Consider the following 19,094-nt stretch of genomic DNA (forward strand, 5'->3'; position numbering starts at 1 on the left):
GCAGGTCAGAGCCTGGCCACACCCTGGCTCTGCCCCTGGCTGTGTGACCTTGAGCCACCCAACATCTGACTATGTAAACAGGATTCTGAAAAGTGAAAAACAATGGTAGCACCTTCAGGACTGTTGGAAGGTGACATGAGATGAAAGTACTGAAGTACCTTGGTACAAAGTCAATGTCCATTTTAAGAATTCCCTTGAGAACAGAAGGTCTACACAGAGTTGTAGTAGAGGTAGTCAAATAATGGGAAGATATTTATACTAAATGTGGACAATAAAGAGTTAATATCAATCAAAAAAAGATCACTCAATTATATGAAACCACTGCCACGCCCCATGTGGATAAATAAGGAAGGAATACGACAGCATCATTTCAAACCAAGTGAATTACAATGACAGACGAAGAGAGAAAAGGGGACAAAAATGCACTGTGCAGATACCTTTAAAACTTTATTTAATCCTCACAATAGTCCCTAAAGGTAGGTATTATCCCCGTTTTATAGATAAAGAAATTGAGTCCTGAGGGTTTAAGTAACTCATTCGTGGTCACCCAGATAGCTAGAGGGAGAACCAAGACTCACCCGTGGGTCTGTTCCTGTCTGAACACCGCGCTCCCCCTGCCATAGCACGGATGTGGGGAGCTGAGTCTCACCAGAAATCTTTCGATACAAATTCAACTAATACTGAGGAACTAAAGGAAACTTTTTAATATCTATTTAAACGACACTGCCTCCAAAACAGTGATCCAGGACACAGAGTAGTTAAGCACCCCGGGAGGTGGGAATGTCTGTGCGTCGTTTGTGGTGCTGTGGACAGAAGGACCACTTGGTGAAACAACCCGAGAACAGATCTGACTCCTAAGAATTTATCTCTAGGGAAAAAGTCCAAAAAAAGAATAAACTCAATGCTTCAGGTTTTCTCTAGCAACATTATTGAAATTATTTTGGGGGTGGGGGGACTTTTATCTAGCAACAGTGGAATAGTTAAATAAACAATTGTCTACAAATATAATGGAGAAGGATCACCTTTTAAATCTGTAACTATGGTAACTACGGAAAACCATGGAAGAATGTTTACAACATAGTATGTACATAACATAGCATTAAGTAAAAGAACAACAACATAAAATTACATATAGATATAATCATAATCACATAAAAACTTAAAGACGACAAGGTGGGATTGCAAATTAATGAAAACAGCTGTATTGGACGACTGAAGTGATGAATAAATGGAATGAACGAGAAACAGAGAGGATGTGGAGGAAGAAAGGAAAGAAGAAGGGGAGGAAGGACAACGTAATAGCAAAGACTTAGTTTTTAAGGGAAATCACCCCTCCAAAGAAGAGAACAAAGGCCTGAGGAAGTCCGGTCAGGCTGGGAGATGATGACTATGGCACGACGTATCCAGAATCTGCCTGGAGGAAGAAGCCTTATCATACCTGCCCTTCCCATGCCAACTACCACAAGGATGACCTGGCTCCTTTTCACACCTACACCTATGATTCTTTTCCTTTCTGTGCACACAGGGGCTATAATTCAGCTTTGCCGAGGGTGGGAGAGGAAAAAAACAAAACAAAAACGCATGTTCTCATGGACATCAGCCTCACCACCATCCCACGTAGGAAGTGCAGAGAGTGAGGTGCAGGGTGGAAAGCAAACCTAAAAATTAATAGACATTATCATCCCAGGCAGAACAGCATCCAGCCCACCACCCACCAGAGTCGGCTCCGAGAAGGCCGTGAGGAAAGGGAGGAGCCGACTGGAGAGGGGCTTCCTGTCTGAACAAGGGAGGGAGGACGAAGGAGGTGCTGGCCCTCCTGGGCCTGGCAGGGTGCGGGGCCCCACTCAGGCTGTTACACCAGGGAAGGGCTCTGAGGTGGGAGCTGGTCTGTGGGAGGCGACAGCAGGTCCTGTGGTCAAAAATTGGACAAGCAGCCTGGTCACCTGAGGGAGAGATTACCAAGCTGGGGTGTGGGAGAAGACAGACAGCTGCCCTACCAGCTGTGAATCAGCCGCGGCTGCATCTCCCGTCCACGCAGGGGCCGCCCCAACAAACTGCAGTCCTGTAGCAGGCTGGCGAGAGGGGAGTGTGGCCGCCATCCCACACGCAAAACCTTCTGTGGGGCTGAAGCCAGAGCCTGAAGGACTCTAACAGCAGGCGTTCTACGTATTTATCCTCTACCACAAGAAAAGGCTGTTTCTCACGGGAGTGACCTTCACATTTAATATACCCTCACAGCCTTTCCCCCCCAGCCCTCAGAAAAAGCGGATAAAGAGGGTCTTGAGCTCCACCTGGTGATGAAGGCGATGTATTTATGAAAATGTTTTGGGAGTCAGGCATGTTCGCTTCTGTTTTGAAGCCCTGTGGTCACTGCAGGAAGAGAAATCCACATGTGGGACTTCGAGTCCCAGACGCCAAACCCACCCTTGGGAGCTCTCAGTAGATACCCATGCTGAGGGCTGAGGAAGATCTAGGGCTGTAGCCCAGAAGAGAAAAAACAGAGACATAAAACTGGTACCTTGAGGCCCCTTCAGACATACCTTTACTAGCTCAAGTCTGTGAGGAGCTGCCCTGTGGAAGAGGTTAAAACAAAGAGCAAGAATTAGGAAAGACAATGACAAATTCAATAAAAATCACTATCATGCTTCTAGCATCTGATCTCATGGCTTTGTTTTTCAGGTCAGAGAAATAAATAACTGGGAGAAAGGGAAATGGTTTTTGGTGTCATAGCCCGCTTAGATGTGTCAGGGGGAGTGCTGGATGGCTCCCCACTGCTCTTGCATTCCTCTGCATGAGCCCTGGATGCCCAGATGGTTAGTGCTTCTCAACAGAGGCATGTGATGAAATACTGATAATCCACCTCCTCTCACTACTACACAGCAAAACTAATTTCTTTTTTTTTCTTTTTTTTTTTTTAAGATTTTATTTATTTATTTGAGACAGAGAGAATGAGAGAGAGAGAGCACATGAGAGGGGGGAGGGTCAGAGGGAGAAGCAGGCTCCCTGCCGAGCAGGGAGCCCGATGCGGGACTCGATCCAGGGACTCCAGGATCATGACCTGAGCTGAAGGCAGTCACTTAACCAACTGAGCCACCCAGGCGCCCCAAAACTAATTTCTAAGAATACTTTTAGAAGCTAAAGGAAAATCAGCTCCAGAAAGTGGTTTTTCAGAACAAAGGATGATACAGTCATGTTCACTAAACCAAGACCTGCCTGTAGCCGGTTCACTGTGCCATTAAATACAAGATGAAGTGAGGGAGACTCACAGCACTGGAGGTACAAGAAAGGCTTTTTCCCAAAATAACCATATCATCTACTATTAACCATGCTAATAAAGAAGAGACAAGGATGATTGAGAAGGCAGAGGATTCTTTTGAAAACCATTTGAATTTTGTCTTAGAGCCAAGTGTCTTAAGCTTTAGTGGGTCATGAAGCCCTTCGAACATATGATGAAAGCTATGGACCCATTTCCCAGATAAATGTATCCACACTTGACATTTTTAGTACAATTTTGGGAGGAGGTTCATGGACCCTCTGGGGTTTCTCTGGCTCCCAAGTCTGGAAGCATTGTCCTCAACAAGGCTCCTGTAACCTCCCATTTGGCCTCCTTTTGGCTCAATACTGCTGATAGTCAGCTAAGAGTTTTGGCAGGGGACAGGAGGAAGCTGGGGCTGACCCCAGAGCCAGTAAATCTGGGGTCATAGCAGATTCACAAAGGGGGACAGACATGAATGGGTGGGCCGAATGATCCTTTAAATACATACACTGTAACACCATGCCCAAGTTTGCACAATCAGAACAATGTTCAACAATGTTGAAAAAGGTTGAATTTCATGGGGAATCTCCATCATTGTCACTCTAAAATGGACACCTTCAGAAAGCCCCTAGTGCAAAGGCAAGCCTTGAGAAAGCCATCAACACAGAAAAAGACAGTGAGAAAAAGAGACATAGGCAAGGGAGCCAAGGGGCAGATTCCAGAGCTCGTCACTTAGTTTGCAACGTCCCTCCAGACACAGAGCTGGATCTGTGGGTTCCTGAGGCACAGCGCCCCTTCCCCAGCCCGAAGCGCTGCAGTCTCAGCTGATGATCATCACCCACCCTAACGACAGGCCCGCTGGGAAGCCCTGGCAGCACATCAAAGGGGCTCAGGACTTCAGGGAGGCATTCTTTGTGGCAAAGCACGGTTGGACAACAGAGAGTGGGCTGAGGCATCCGGTTTCTAGAGTAGAATCACTCAGATGGTCCCCAGTAAGGACGGTCAGACTTCCAGATGATCTCTCATAGGGAGTCCATACATTTGATTAGTAGGACTCATGCTAAATCAAGGAATCCCCACGTACTTCTGTGAGAGGACCACCGATAAGGAAATTGCTCTTCCTTCTCCCCATATCTCAGGCCTGTCCCCTTTCCCGTCATCCATGGGCTCAGTTCAGCATTTCAGGCACTCTTTGGGAGTAAAGGAACCACTGACTTCTTGGAAATCAATAACCAAATTTTGGAAGTTAGTCTCCCTTTCAGTTAAAGATCGACATGAGTCTACATACAGAATATATAGATTTTTTTTTAAGAGAAGCCTATTGCCGGAACACCCTTAAATTTCAACAAAGGAAAAAAATATATATGTGAAGGCACACTTACAGAGTCGAAAACTCTGGAAAGCTCTGCCTTTCCTTCCCCCGCCCCCGCCCCCCACCCCAGGCTGAAAGGCTCCCTCTCTTTTTAAACAACAACAAAAAAATCCAAGTGAAGGCACTGACCTGTGTTCTGCGCTGCCGTGAAGATAGACAATAATTGGGTTGCCGTCATGAAGGGCTGCTTCATACCAGCCATGGTCCTTCTCCTTGGCATCTTCCCCCCGGCAGCTGGGAACCGTGTGCCTGAAGAGCAAGGAAACATTTTAACAAACGTACAGAGAGAATTCACTTTCCTTGCCAAAGTCTGAAACCCTCCTCAGGTCAAAGATGTATATTTATAGGTTTATATATGTATAAATATCCATTACATATTTATATGTATGTGTGTGTATATGTGTATATATATATATATATAAATTTCTATCTGAGTAATATATGCACATGGTAAAAATTAAAGTATAATACCACAAACATCTTACAGTGACAAGCACTACTTCTCTACCCCCCTCCCCCATGCACAGAAACAATCCCTTTTAACCACTGACTGTTCTAGTCCTTCTGACTCCTACATCCACTAATCTTCCAGGACTGCAATTCTTAGGTGCAGTCCATTGAAATGCAGTCCGTTGGATGGAAACAAGTAAAAGGCAATAGGTATTTGCCACCTGCTATTGGTTTAGCTGAAGAAACAAATTGAAAGAATTTAAAGAGAGAGCAGTTTAGATGGGAGAAAAGAACTTAAATATGAAACTAAGCTATTCTACTCAAGAAACCAGTGACCTTGTGGAGTTAAACACCTGCCCAAGCTCCAGTCCCTCCACCTGTTAAACCAGTGAGTGAGCCCTGAAGATACAAACACTTCCATATGACATGTCACAAGGAGACTTGGAAAACTGGCCACGTAATAATAAATCTTCAGGCTTCTCAACGCTTTAGGGGCAGAAAGTCTGACATCAAAGCCCAGGGCCTCTGGACTGAGAGGACTGGCATCCTTGCCAGCTAGATAAGCCAGGGCAAGAGCAACGAATAAAAAGATTTTCAAATTCCAACACTGTTAGCTGAATTGTACTGTGCAGATTAGGAAGAAGTTATGTGAACTCATGTTGGTTCCTAAACATTCTATGATCACATATTTAAAGTCAGGGAGAGGAAATATAAAACAGGACACTGGGAAATTGGCAGCCAAGAACAAGAAGTAGAACCAAACAGAAAAAAATGTTGACAGTAGCATAGCAAAAAAGACAATAGCTCACGATTTTGACAATTGACTGTCTTTTCTGTGCTGTACCAAGCACTGTGCTAAGCAATGAAAACCCACTAACGAACGAAAGAAAGGAAGGAAGGAAGGAAGCAAGAAAGAAAGGAAAGGAAAGAAAAGAAAAGAAAAAAGGGGACGCCTGGGTGGCTCAGTCAGTTAAGCATCTGCCTCTGGCTCAGGTCATGATCTCTGGGTCCTGGGATCGAGTCCCATATCGGGCTCCCTGCTCAGCGAGGAGTCTGCTTCTCCTTCTGCCCCTCCCCCCCTCGTGTTTTCTCTCTCTCTCTCTCTCACTCTCTCTCTCTCTCTCTCAAATGAATGGATAAAATCTTTAAAAAAAATTTTTTTAAAGAATGCCCACCAACAAAGTCACCTACAAAAGTTATAGTCTTATAGAGAAGACAAACATTAACCAAATAATCGCACAAACATTGATTTAACTACAGTGGGGGAAATGCCATAAAGGACAAGCACAGGTTGCCACCTGTGCCTCAGATGGGAGCTGAGGAAGGGCTTCTCTGAAAATTACCGCGGTACCATTGGCAACTGAGACCCTAAAGACGAGCAGGCAGGTAGTTAGGCGAGAGGAAGGGGCAGAGACCAAGACCTACAAGTGTTGCAGACAGAGCCTGTCCTGCGAGAGCGTGACTTGCGGTGCCAGGAGGCTGGCCGTTCTGCAATAGTGCAGGAAGGCTGGTGTGCAACACGGCAGAAGAGTCCCAGTGTCCATCAGTGCACTCACCAGATTCCCAGAATCACCCCAGGTTCAACTCTGATATACAAGTTCACCGTGTGAGGGATCTTTAACTCCGGTTTCTTTAAATCCACAAGAAATGGTGCTTTGACTAGAAAGTAGAATTAATTATCAATGCCCAGAGTCAAATTCCATGTCTTTTAATCACAATCAAAAAAAGTAATTAGTCTCCTGGTTAACATGGTTTCTAAGTTGCAAGCTTCCACACTAAATTCCCAGCGAAGTATTTTATTTTATAAACAAGGACCAGCCCACAGGAAAGTTGCCAAAACAAAAACCCCTAAAGCTAGATTTTAAAATAGCACTGGTGTGACAGGTCATCATAGGGTTTTGTTCAGTCCTTATCCTTGTCTCAAGCTAAAAACAAAGGAGACCACTCCCGTAAAAAGGTAAGAGGGTCTAGAAGAAAGTAATGAGTATTCTGCTACCTACGTCAAGCATTACTTTTTCCACTAAATAAAACCTAGTAATTAGCCATAAACCATGAAGTGGTCAGAATCAACAAACCCCTGGGGACAAGCCAGTGAGAGCATGACCTGTGTGCTAGGACTGTGTGTTACATTGACTAACAGCACTCAGTAGAAAAAGCGTGGGAGAACAGATCCCTCACATCAGCCTCTCCCCAACCCCAGCTCCCCATTTTCTCTCTCTTTCAAGGGATATAGGTAAAAAGAAAAAGCAAAAGAGTAGAGAATACACCAAGCAATAAGCTACCCCTATTAACAGCTAATTCAAAGACTGAGCTCCTGAACTGAAACCCCACCCACAAGGCCATGTTTTTCTCTCCATCCCCCCAACAGTCTTTAGGGATTCGCACTAGACCGCAAAGCCTCTGTTAAATGGGTTTCAGACCATTGAAGTCTAGCCACAATTTTATAGCCGACGTGCCTTTTTCATTGTCACATGGGCAGCTTTAAGGGCAGTGAGTTCTTTCTTTGGGAAAATATATATTGGCAAATTCATGATAGATATATACTTACAAAAATTTAAAAATATTAGCATATTCATCAGAGGAGGAAAAATGTGTTCTTTTAATGGTTTACTAGTAAAGCTGTTGTACAGAGAGGCAATTTTTCTTCCGAGTGTTGAACAGGAATGTGGAAAAGATCTGCAAGATATAATGAAACAAGCAAGGCATTCAAAATCACTCCAAGTTTTGTCATTTGTTTTTTCTCTTAGCATCCAAATAAAATTTCAGAGACTAACACAGGGAATTACAGGTAACTTGGCATTTAAGCAAAATGCTTTCCAGAATTGTATGCCATTAGCACAGATCAGGACTGGGCACTAAGGGAGAAGAGGAGAGGAAAGCAATAAATCAGGCCCCCAACTAGCTGCTGAGAAAGCCCTGGTATGGCAGAACAGGAGTTGGGGGGACATGAATGCACCGGAGTCAAGCCTGTTTCCTCAAGTGCATCCCCACAGAAGACCAAGGCTGGACCCCAAAGTCATCAGGAAACAGGATTCAGACTATTTAACACTTGTCATGGTTTTTTTTTTTATCACATCACAATTTAGTGCTGTATGTTTTAACTATTATTGGTCTAAAGCAGTGAATGAAAAACCATCAGATCCCCACTCTTCTGGCTGGGTGTTAGGAAGAAATGAGCCAATGAAAGAAAAATCCCCACTTCTGACGTGACATCCCTGGTAAGAGGGACTATGAGGAGCAGGGTGGGGAGCGAGGGGAGTACCTGGAGGTTGTTGCTATATCAGGGCTGGGGCCTGGTCCGGGACACAGCAGCCAGGCACATCTTGTTTATTCTACTATTTGTTCCCTGTGACACAACAACCCGAACCAGGAGCCATCAGCAGATGAGTTACAACTTGCCCATGAGGGATCACTAATGCCACCTCTGTCTCTAGCCACATCTCTTATGAGAGTTGAATGTCTCCTACCTTGGAGAAACGAGGGACACAGGAAGTCAGTGTCACCACTTCCTGTTCCCGGTTTTTCTCTACCTCATCCATTAAATAAAATCCCTTCCCCTGTTTTGAGCTGTCCATGTGAAGACTGCTCAGTATAATCGGATCATGAGTCTGGGGGACTGGAAAGCATGTTGGATGAACGGTCTCCCCCTGCCCTGATTTCTCTGCTAGACCAGAGCATTTTCGAAGATAGCTGTTATCACTGGTACTTCGCAAATGAGGAGACTGAAAGTTTAAGTAACCTGCCCCATGCCACAGAGTCAGTGAATGACCAAGTCACGTGTACCCAGGTCTGTCTGACCCCAGAGTTCTATGAAGATCTCCAATGAGCTGTCAACGATCCTGGTGAGTGCAACTTGCCATCCATGCAGGCAAAAATGAACCCCAGGAACAAGACTGGCTTCTGGCAAGATTCAGCCCTTAGAGAAAGTTGTTTCAGGATCCCCCTTCTCCCCTTCTGCACCCTTGGCCCTTCTTAGGGTCCCTTCTTCCTCCCGTGTTCTTCTTCCTTCCTGCTCCTGTAGTCTCAGGAGCCTTCCGACTCTAAAAGTCATCAAAGAGAGACCTCTAAAAAATTCTCCCTCAAGTGTTAATACTAAAAAATCAGAGTGCTTATATGTTTGGAAGAGGCATGAAGGGAGAAGATAATGAGTCTCTGATGAATTCTGCAGGGAATGGAAAAGAGATGTGGGCTAAGGGTAATGGGTAGCTCTCCAATACATCAGACATAGGCAACTGCCTACACACAAAATTAGCAAGGAATAAATGAAAATGATTTTTTTCATAATAGTTTAAAATAGCCTGCATGAAGGTGGTAGGAAGGAGAGGACATTGTTGCTCTGATTTTAGAGATAAGAAATCAAAACCCAGAGAAGCCACTTTGAGACCCAGATCAAGCCCAGATGGGCAGAACTGAACACAGTCTGAATTCTTATGCTTCCTTCCAGTTGGCTGGCTCAGGCTTTCTTTCTCCTGACTCTGAACTCACGCTACCCCGCCTGTTAGCCTCCCGCTAAGTTATCTTTTGAAGGTAGCAGTGTGCTTGGGAAGCAGAGGTGGTAGAGGGAAATATGTTTCTGTTTTTAAAGAATAATTCATACAGGACCCTTCTCTCAAATAGCTCAAGGCACTTCTGTGAGAAGCACTGCGGGAAGAGAACAGAGTGACCAGATCCCTCGGAGCATCAATAATGCACAGCAGCTTCTTTTAACTAGGGGTTGTCAATTTGACTTCCCCTAGATCAGCAGAGGATCAAAAGTCACCAGTGGTTAATAGACCTTATTCGAGTGGAGGATGCAATTTCAGCCCAGTCCCTGCCAATGGCCAGCCACATCAAACAGCCACCTTGATGTCTTGGTGTTCTTTCACCTGCTCTTTGATCAGCCGCCGCTCTACCTGCACAGCATCCCGCAGGGGCCACAGAACTAACTGGAACATTCTTACCTTGGAACCTAAGTGGCTCCAGGGCCAATCATTCATGTTCATGCTCAGAGGCACCAGCTTTGGGAAGCCCAGCTCTAACCCATATGGCAAGACAGCTATTCCAAATACTAAGACACACCACACATCCATCCTAGGCGCCCATTCATTTGGCCAACATGTATTGATCACCGAGCACCTAAATTACATCTATGTTCTCCTCCCTTCTTTCCTCCCCACCAAATCCTCCCCTTCCTTCACATCCACTCAAGTGTTCCTTCTTTGTTAAAGCCTCTCTATACAGATCTTCCACAGTGACCTTTCCTGTCTTTTCACCCCTCCCACTCATTATAATCGGGCCTCGGTTTGACCCTTAATTGTTCTCTGGGGGTTTTCCCACTATTCGTCCTGGTTTCCCACTGAGAAGAACCACATGGCATCTAGTGCACTCTGTCTAGCACAGGACTGAGCACTGAAAGCAAAGTGCATTTGTTTCTTGAGGGAGAAGGAAGCAGTGCTTATTGGCAGCTTTGGGGAAGAGGGGAAGGGCTTCATATTCTCTTTTGAATTATAATTGAAAATTAATTGTGAGCTCCACAAGAGTAGGGCTTTGTGCCCAGGCCTAAACTAGTACCTGAAAGGTAGGCGATGACCAGTACTGTGGAAAGAATGAGTCAGTTTATCAGCCTGCTCATGGGGGTTTCCTTAACACTATCCAGAAATGTAAAGACTTGGGGTGAATGGGGAGCAATGAAGAGGTAAGAAGCCCACTGGCTTCCCCCAGCTGCTTTCCCGAGCACATTTTCCATGTTTCTAGTTCAAAGAAAACCAGTGGCGAGTGAAGATTGGCACTCCCAGGCCCATCTATCTTAAGTAGCAACGACAGCAGATGAAATTTTTGCAAAATAAACAAATAGATCCCCAGGCATTAAAAAATAATCACTGAAAACATGTTTTGATGAATTGTTCTCCTTGAGTCACACAACACATCACCATAGATCCCTGCTACAGCTCCAGACGCACAGGCAGCCCTCTGTGGATGTTTGCGGTTCGAAGCTAACTTGGTTCCAAGAAACAAAAGGATTCAGGATCCTGGATCTCGGTCTGTGCTTCCGCCTCAGCGTGTCTTAAATTAGAGCAGTAATTCTTGGTTCAGATGAAGAAATGTGCTTGTATTTTATTCTTTCAGGAAGCATCTCTTGAGACGTATTTTTTAGTAATTAGTAAGGCAAGTAAGAGAGGGTCCCCAACTCCCCACGTCCCACTCCATTATCAACAAAGCGGGTTGTTCTCTAAAAGCATGAAGTGCAGCTTTGTTTCTCTGCCAAATAAATGTTAAATATCAGCTATCAACTCTAGAGAGAGCACAAAAGATAAAGGCAGAACATGTCAGCTTCCCCAGAACAACCATATCCGAGGAGGTAAGGCCCAGGAATGTGCGGTTGAAAAGTGCGGTCAATCAGGATATTCTGACTCTGGTTCAGATCCAACACATAAGGGGGGTGTGGGTCTACACTGCTGGGCCAGGCGAAAACTGCTCTCTGCTCTTTGCCCTGAGCTACAGAAGGAATAGAAGAGAGAAGACGGGGTTTTGTCTTCATCACTCCAACATTCCAAAGTGAAGTCTCCTGTGTCTGGCTGGGACTCTTGGATATTTTGTACTCAGCGAGAAACAAAACAAAGGAATATAAAGAAGAAAGGTGAACAAAAGTGCCAACACCTTCCCACCCCAACAAAACAAGATACCTGAGTCTTCTGAGTCCAGGGTCTCTAACCAATACCTGGCTTCAACGCAAATGAGACTGGCAATATATTGCTGGTCAGTTCAGGTAGTTTAACATTACCATTTAAGCCAAGGATTTAAAATAGGAGCCAGAGGGGTCCCTGGGTGGCTCAGTTGGTTAGGTGTCTGACTCTTGATTTCCACTCAGGTCTTGATCTCAGGGTCATGAGTTCAAGCCCAGGGTTGGGTGAGGAGTCTACTTTAAAAAGAAAAAAAAGAAGAAGAAGAAAATTTAAAAACCCTCTGATATAGACATTTCAGAGTTAAAGGATATAAAAACTTGGCACCCGTATGGTTTCAATGCACTATACATTTTTTAGCATTATGGAGGGATGTTCTTTAAATACATCCAAGAGAGTTTACCCTGGGGTAGCTGGCCTTGGGATCCTTTTCCACCTACACAGATAGGCCTTTGACCTAAGAGGATGCCATCTAAGAAAGAGTACAAGGTAGATTAGTATTATTGGTCTTTAAAATCCATCCTGAATTTTAGTAAAATGGTGAAGGCAGGTAAGAGCTTGGTATAGGAACCTGAGACATCTTTCTGGAAATCTCTATTTCAGAAGCCCCAAGGGGATGCAAGTTCCTGAAAGATCAAACCCGAGAAGCAGAGGCTCGCTGGCCGGGGTGGGCGCCGAGGCTAAGGATAACGCGGTCCAAAGGGCTCGCAGAGCTTTGGGGGCCTCCGAAGTGCCCCGCCCGGACCACCGTGGGGCGCCTGATGCGCCCTGCCCTCCCCCGGGGTTCGGGGCGGGGTGGCGGGGGGAACGACAGGGCGCTGGGCCTCGGGCCACGAGCACTCACCGCAGGTTCCGCACCACCATGTCCCACCAGGATGCCACACAGTCCTGCGCGTCCATCTCCATCCCGCGCAGTGTGGCGAACAGCCACCGGGGAGCCGCGGCCGGGAGACCGAGCCGCCCCCGCGGACGCCCGGCCCGCCCTCCTCCCCCGCGCGGGGCCCTGCGGGCGGCGGGCTGCACCCGGGCTTCGGCGCCCCGCCACCAGCCCCCCACATCTGTGCGGGAGGAGCCAGTTTCCCACGCTTGTGGCTAGCTGCGCACGATTTTCCTTTCTACTTGATTCTATACCTGTGTGTATGTGTGTGCGCGCCCCGCGTGATGAACTGAAATAGATTTCTCACTGTGCTAGAAATAAAACAGAAGTCTGGTATCACAGCCTCAGAAGATCTGCATGAGGAATATAAGCTTTCCTCTACTTTGACCGTCTTTTTTTTTCTTTGTCCTTTCTATTTTTCCCTTTTTCTGAAGCTTATCCATCTCCAGCACCCACCCTCCCTCCCCCTCTCTCTCTTTCTGCCCCCGCCCCCCGCCGTTGAGTAATGGTTTATCCGTCCACAGGGTTATGAACTACACAATTAACACCAAAATTAACACCTTTTTGGCATTTGGTTTATTTAGCAACATCTAACAGAAACCCCCCTTGTATCAAGAAGCTCACACCTTGAAAGGTTTGGCCTGGATACAGGCTTACATAATGCATCCTCACCCAGGGGAGCCACACAGCAGAGTATGAGGGCAGAGGCGGAAGGAAGGAATGAGGTCTCCGTCAGATACAATTTGATGCCAGCATCCAGACTTTATCTTGGAGGCAAGTGCAACCTCTCCAAGAGGGAATAATGTGGTTTTTTGTGGTGCGAGTGCTCTGGATCAATGGGGAGGAGGGAGGACAGCCAAGCCACAGAAAGTGCCTAGGGACCCACCTGCTTGGGGCTGGTAGGCCAGTCTGGAGAAGAGCACCCACACCTTTCAAGGAAGGGCAGTTCTCTTCAAGGACCAGGCCATTTCCCAAAACTAGCCAGACAAGGGTGAATCTCGTTCACTGCCTCTTGTAATCATTCTGGGGATGTCAATTTTCTGATTCATATCAAGATAGAAGAGGAATCACATCTGAAGGACACAAGGGAACTGAGCCTGCCTGATGAGCCAGCAGCAGATGGGTTTTCTCAGGGCCACACCCTGCATGATGAGGAAGGTTAAGGTACTCAAGCTGATACAAGATTCCACCCAGGAGGTGTTCACAAGATGGGTCTGGAATCCCATAGAACTTGTTTAGGGAAGCTCCGGAAGAGACCCTGGGCCATGCCCTGTGGAGATGAAGTGATCGGAGCTGGGGAGCAGTGGGGGAGGACTAAGCAGCAGCTGCATTTGGTCCCAGATTCTATCCCCACTTGTTTATTCAGGTGGGTAGAATCAAACATTCAAACGAAATGTTTGAAATGCTCAGCAAAATCTCTGAAGTTGGAAATCACGATGCCCCCCCCCCCTTTTTTTTTTAAAGACTCTATATTCGGGCACCTGGGTGGCTCAGTTGGTTAAGCGTCTGCCTTCAGCTCAGGTCATGATCTCAGGGTCCTGGGATGAGCCCCGAATCAGGCTCCCTGCTCAGTGGGGAGTCTGTTTCTCCCTCTCCTTCTGCCTCTCCCACTGCTTGTGCTCTCTCTCAAATGAATAAATAAAATCTTAAAAAATAATAATAATAAAATAAAAGACTCTATAAATTAGGAACTCTCTGAGAAAGCTTTCCCCAACATTAATAGCCCTTTTTCAAATAGCACATCCTAGAAATCAGAGAGCAGTCTCTGATTTGATTTGGCAGAATCTAGAACACAAACGATTCATTCATTTACTCAGCATCTATTTACTGAGCAACTTTTAAGGTGCCAACTACCATGTTGGGTACAAAGCAGGATCCCAGGGTCCTGGGATCCAGCCCCGCATCGGGCTCCCTGCTCAGAGGGGAGTCTGCTTCTCCCTCTCCCACTCCCCCTGCCTGTGTTCCCTCTCTTGCTGCCTCTCTCTCTGTCAAATAAATAAATAAAATCTTTAAAAAAAAAAAAAAAAGAAATTCATCTCTTCTCCTCCTTCCCCCAAACCTGCCCTGTCTTGAAGAACAGCTCATCACACACCAGGTTTCCCAAGCCACAAATTTGGGATTCACCCTGGATTCTTCTGCTTCCCTTAAGCGTAGAATTCCCTCTAGATAGAATGAAGATTATTCCTTGTTATAATATTCATTCATTTAACAAATACGGAGCTCATTTTAGATAGTATCTGGCTTGGGAAGCTTACACTTTAATCGCAAAGACAGGACCGACACCAAAGAAAAGCTGAATAACAACCTGGAGCTCTATCACTAGGTAATAAATAAATATGCATCACAGATAATATTGTGGGGCAGGCTCAGGGAGCAACATCTTTGTGGGCTGAAGAGGTCAGGCAAGGAGTCTGGAAATGCTGTTCTGTTGCTTGGAAACAGCTTTCGTAATGGGAGGTAATTTAAAATGGCCATCCAAAAGGCCTCGGAGGATGTTAAAACTGGAAGAAATATAAACAGTCATTTGCCAATACTCTCATTTTACACAGAGGAAACTGAGACACCCCCCAGAGACCAAATGATAGATGTTAAGCTGCATTCATTCAGTATTTATTGAGTGCCCACTGCATGCAGAGGTGCAGGCCAGGCTGCTACAGTCATGCAAGACAGCAGGCTAGGGGAGAGTGATTCTCAAAGGGCACATGGTATCTGGCGAGAAACTAAGCTGTGTCAAAGCAGGGACGGCAGCGTGGTGGGACCCACTGGTGGTTGTAAACTGGGTTACAAGTCCTTCCACTTACCCTGGAAAATACAAGAATTAAAATAGTTAATCACAGGTTGGTTATTTCTGCTTGGTTGAGTCATCAGGGTGGAAGAATCCACCACCACCCACAGTGCCCGGTCAACCCATCAGCCCGGTAGGAGATTCTGAAGCAATCTCTACAGTGTCCACTCAAGGGAAGGCGACGCGGCCTGAATTTTTGTGAAGTACAAACACCACGGCTTGGCATTCGGACAACACAGACAGCTTTGGGGGAGAGTCTCACCAGCAGGGATTTTTTTTTTTTTTAACTTCTACTTGAGTTATTTTTAAAATGTCCCTCTAACAGATTCAGAGGAGGGCACTTCCATAACCACAGCCCAACCTTAGGGAAACAATGACATGGGGTTTTCGCTCCCAAGGAAACCTAACAGGAAAAGCTAAACGATGAGGTGAAACTGTATTCATCTTCCTGAAAATGAAGGCACACTCCTGGAGAAATTGTGGAAGACAGGAAAAAATGTCACAGCTGTAGATAGGATAAACAGGAACTGGCTTTGCAACCCCAGGAGAGCAGAGATTTCCAATTCTGGGCTTTCTGGATGCCTGACAGCAGTTTGAAGTCATCTATTTCTCATTGTTTGTACAATCTCCAAAGTCGGTCCTGAAAGGAGCCTCATTTCCTTAGTTCCGCTGTTCATGCCCCGAGCGTCTGTGTGCTCCCAGCGCAGCTTGAAATTAGCGTACTTTTTCATCTTTGCCTTTAGTTTTTAAACCACCTGGAGAGACCCCACGAGACCCGATGGGCCTGCGCGCTGGACTGCCCTGTGGAGGGATGTCAGGTAGCCTAAGGCGGGGCTTCATTATCCTCGCCCGCCCGGCCTTCGCATGCACGGAACAACCTGTCCCTAGAGAGGACTTTTGAAATAATAATATGTAGTATGAGATGAGATCATAGATATGAAAGCTCTTCTTTGAAGTTAAAAAAATTTTTCAGCCTGCAAATGCATAGTATTGAGATTATTTATTAATGAATGTATGCAATACTGTCTTTGTCTGGCTCCTCGGTATATTTGCATGCATTCATTTAAAAATACAATCATCAGCATTATGGCTTACAGACTAACGTAGAAGTTTAATGACTGATAAATACTAATACATACACAGATGTACAGAGGAGCCATAGGGCCCATCTTTTCTATTTCGTTACCAACCAAAAGGAATTAAAAATTGACATCACAGGAGACTCTCTCCCTTTCCCATTGTGTGAGAGACAAAGGAATGCTGGGGGTGGGGGGGCGCGCGGGGCAGGGGATGCTCTTCACTCCTCTGCCTGCTAAGTGTCAAAAAGGATAGCAACTCCCAAAGGAGCCCTCCCAACCCAGCAGTCCACAAATTACTTAGCAAACAGCAGCCCCGGAGAGGTGAGTGTTGAATAGCACTGTGAGGTGACCTGCTAAGGCATTTTTAAACAGAGGGGCTATGGGGCATTTTAAACAGAGGGGCTATAGGGTTTAGCATACGATCCTGTAGTCTTACAATATATGAATCAGGAATCCTCGCCGTGTCAAGTTGGGAACAGCATGGGGGTCCCCAGCACCTAGCGTAACGCCTGGCACAAAGCAGGTGCTCGGTAAGTCTTTTGCAAGATGAATCAATAACTGGAAAACTTGAATCTGTTCAGCAGCCAGTCCAGCACCACAAAATCCCAACGTCCCCATCACCATACATTTTCTAGAGGCCCCTCTGGCATTCTCTGATTCACACCTGTAAAATTCTGAACTGCACAATGATGGGAAAATAGAACCCAAGACAGGCAAAAGTGCTAGAAGGCCTAGTGACCTATTGTGGGTGCACTGCCTTAGTCTTACTTTCCCCACCCAGCGCCACGTTGCAAGCTTAGTACGGCCGCCGTGCCCTCCATAAAGGTGGGGTCCCGCTCCACTCTGCCTTTGACCCATCTGAGGGTTTGACACGCACCCCTTCTCCTGTGCAACCCACTCAACAAGCATTTTTACAAATCCAACCGCACATGTTATGCCATGCCAGGCATTGTGGAGAAGAGCAGAAATTATACGGTATGGCTCCTGATCTCAAGAGCTAAGATGATGGTTAGGGAAACTCTGCATTATTCTTTATTTATTCTAAAAGCGTTTATTGAGCATATGCACTAAGTACTGTTCTGAGTGCTGGGGATTCAATGTTAACCAAAGCAAAGACCTTCCCTGCTCTTATGGTGCTGACATTCTAGAGGGCGCAGACAAATACTCATCATACAAATAAGCACATAATACAAATTCAGCTAAGTGCTATTAAAATGAAACCAGGTCATGGAGAGACTATTTTATCTGAGATCTTAATAACAAGACTTGAGAACAGAGTTCCAGCCAGAGAGAAGAACAAGTTCAACATCACCCAGGTGGGCATACAAACTTGATATGTTCGGTAATACAGGCTATCCGTTCCATGCCCTTCACAGCTTCCCTTTGGGAGCAGACATGGGTTTGGGTGTAAGAGAATTTACCTTCGGGAAGCTACAGCATCCTATGTGGGCACGAAATTTGACTAGATCTGTTTGATTACTTTGGAGGAGGTAAAGCCCACGTCTTCTCCCTCAGAGCTATTTTTGGATTGAGCAGCAAAAAATCGGTAAGACCCACAGACAAGCACTCGGGAACCACAGAAGGTTGCAGGTGGCAGGTGACTTTGGGAAGTGAGTGACACTAGGGCTGCCCCTGCAGTATAGAAAGAATCTGCGATGAGTGTTAGGATCAAGTGGCCATCTCCTCCAGGCAGGTGATGTTTCTGCAAGAGGGAGCAATCCCTTGATCTATTCAGGATGGAAGGCATTTTCCAAATTCCATCCAGGACAACATGATATTCTGTGTGGCTCCCAGTTTCTATGAAGCAAGAAGCAACTGGAATAGACTACACGGATGGGCAAGAAACAGGAAGAATTGGTGCTTAGTACAAACCCACAGAGGCAGACTGGTTCACATCAAGATGGGGATCCTGTCGGCTCACTAAAGACAAAGGTAGCAGGTGAGCACAAGGAGGTTGTACTTTGATGTGTATTTGTTTGAGCCATTTTTCAGAAATTATCTCACATCAGAGACTTTTTGTGCAAACTTTCGATCATCCTGAATATAGGATTTTTATTGAACGGTCTAAAATATAATGTAATGCACATCAGTGAATAAGTCATGTGGTTTCTCTGCAAGGGGGTAGCATTAGTAAGACTTACATTGATAGTATAATCATAACCCCTCCCTCTAAGGATTAAATTTTAAATGTATCCTCCCAGCAAAGGCAGGATGAATTGAAAAAAAGAAAAAAGGTGATATAATGATGTCTTCTAAAACGAAAGACTTATTAAAATCTCACCTGGGTCATACAGCTCTCACTAACAAGCTTAAGCATTGCTTTAATTCTGTGTGATTTATTGTCATGGGAGTTAATGGACTGGTGGGGCAGGGGGGATCCACCATTTATTTGTGAAGCAGAAAACTGTGTTGTGATTTTCAGATCAGACACAGGGAGGCAGCAGTGAGCCAATGAGGAGCATAAACAATGGTAACCGCTTGGAGGCCGAAAGTTAGCCCGCTAGCTGTTTAAAATCATTTATAACCCGGGGCTCTTGGGTAGCTAAGTCATTGGGCGTCTGCCTTCGGCTGCGGTCGTGATCCCAATATCCTGGGATCGAGCCCCGCATCGGGCTC

The 19,094-nt window shown here is 45.8% G+C and overlaps 1 protein-coding gene across 5 annotated transcripts in view; it reads left to right on the forward strand.

Annotated features, from left to right (window-relative positions):
* The window catches only part of PYGL (glycogen phosphorylase L), a 61,193-nt gene extending 50,248 nt beyond the window's left edge, over window positions 1–10,945 (forward strand). Inside the window, exons 20-22 of one of the 5 annotated variants that reach the window (XR_004677031.1) lie at window positions 8,197–8,296; window positions 8,747–8,920; window positions 9,696–10,945. Coding sequence is in view for 3 of the 5 variants with exons in the window: in XM_034992801.1 (XP_034848692.1) it covers window positions 9,696–9,741 (46 nt within the window). In the remaining 2 variants the exon portion in view is untranslated. Of the gene's footprint in view, window positions 1–2,679; window positions 2,827–8,196; window positions 8,719–8,746; window positions 8,921–9,695 lie in introns of those variants that run through there. The other 4 variants (XR_004677029.1, XM_034992801.1, XM_034992803.1 and 1 more) reach the window with 4 other exon arrangements.
* The last annotated feature ends 8,149 nt before the right edge of the window (window positions 10,946–19,094 follow it).

Source organism: Mirounga leonina, unplaced genomic scaffold (assembly GCF_011800145.1).
Source record: "Mirounga leonina isolate KUSES-001 unplaced genomic scaffold, KU_Mleo_1.0 Mir_82, whole genome shotgun sequence".
In the NCBI taxonomy this organism is placed as follows: Eukaryota; Metazoa; Chordata; class Mammalia; order Carnivora; family Phocidae; genus Mirounga; species Mirounga leonina.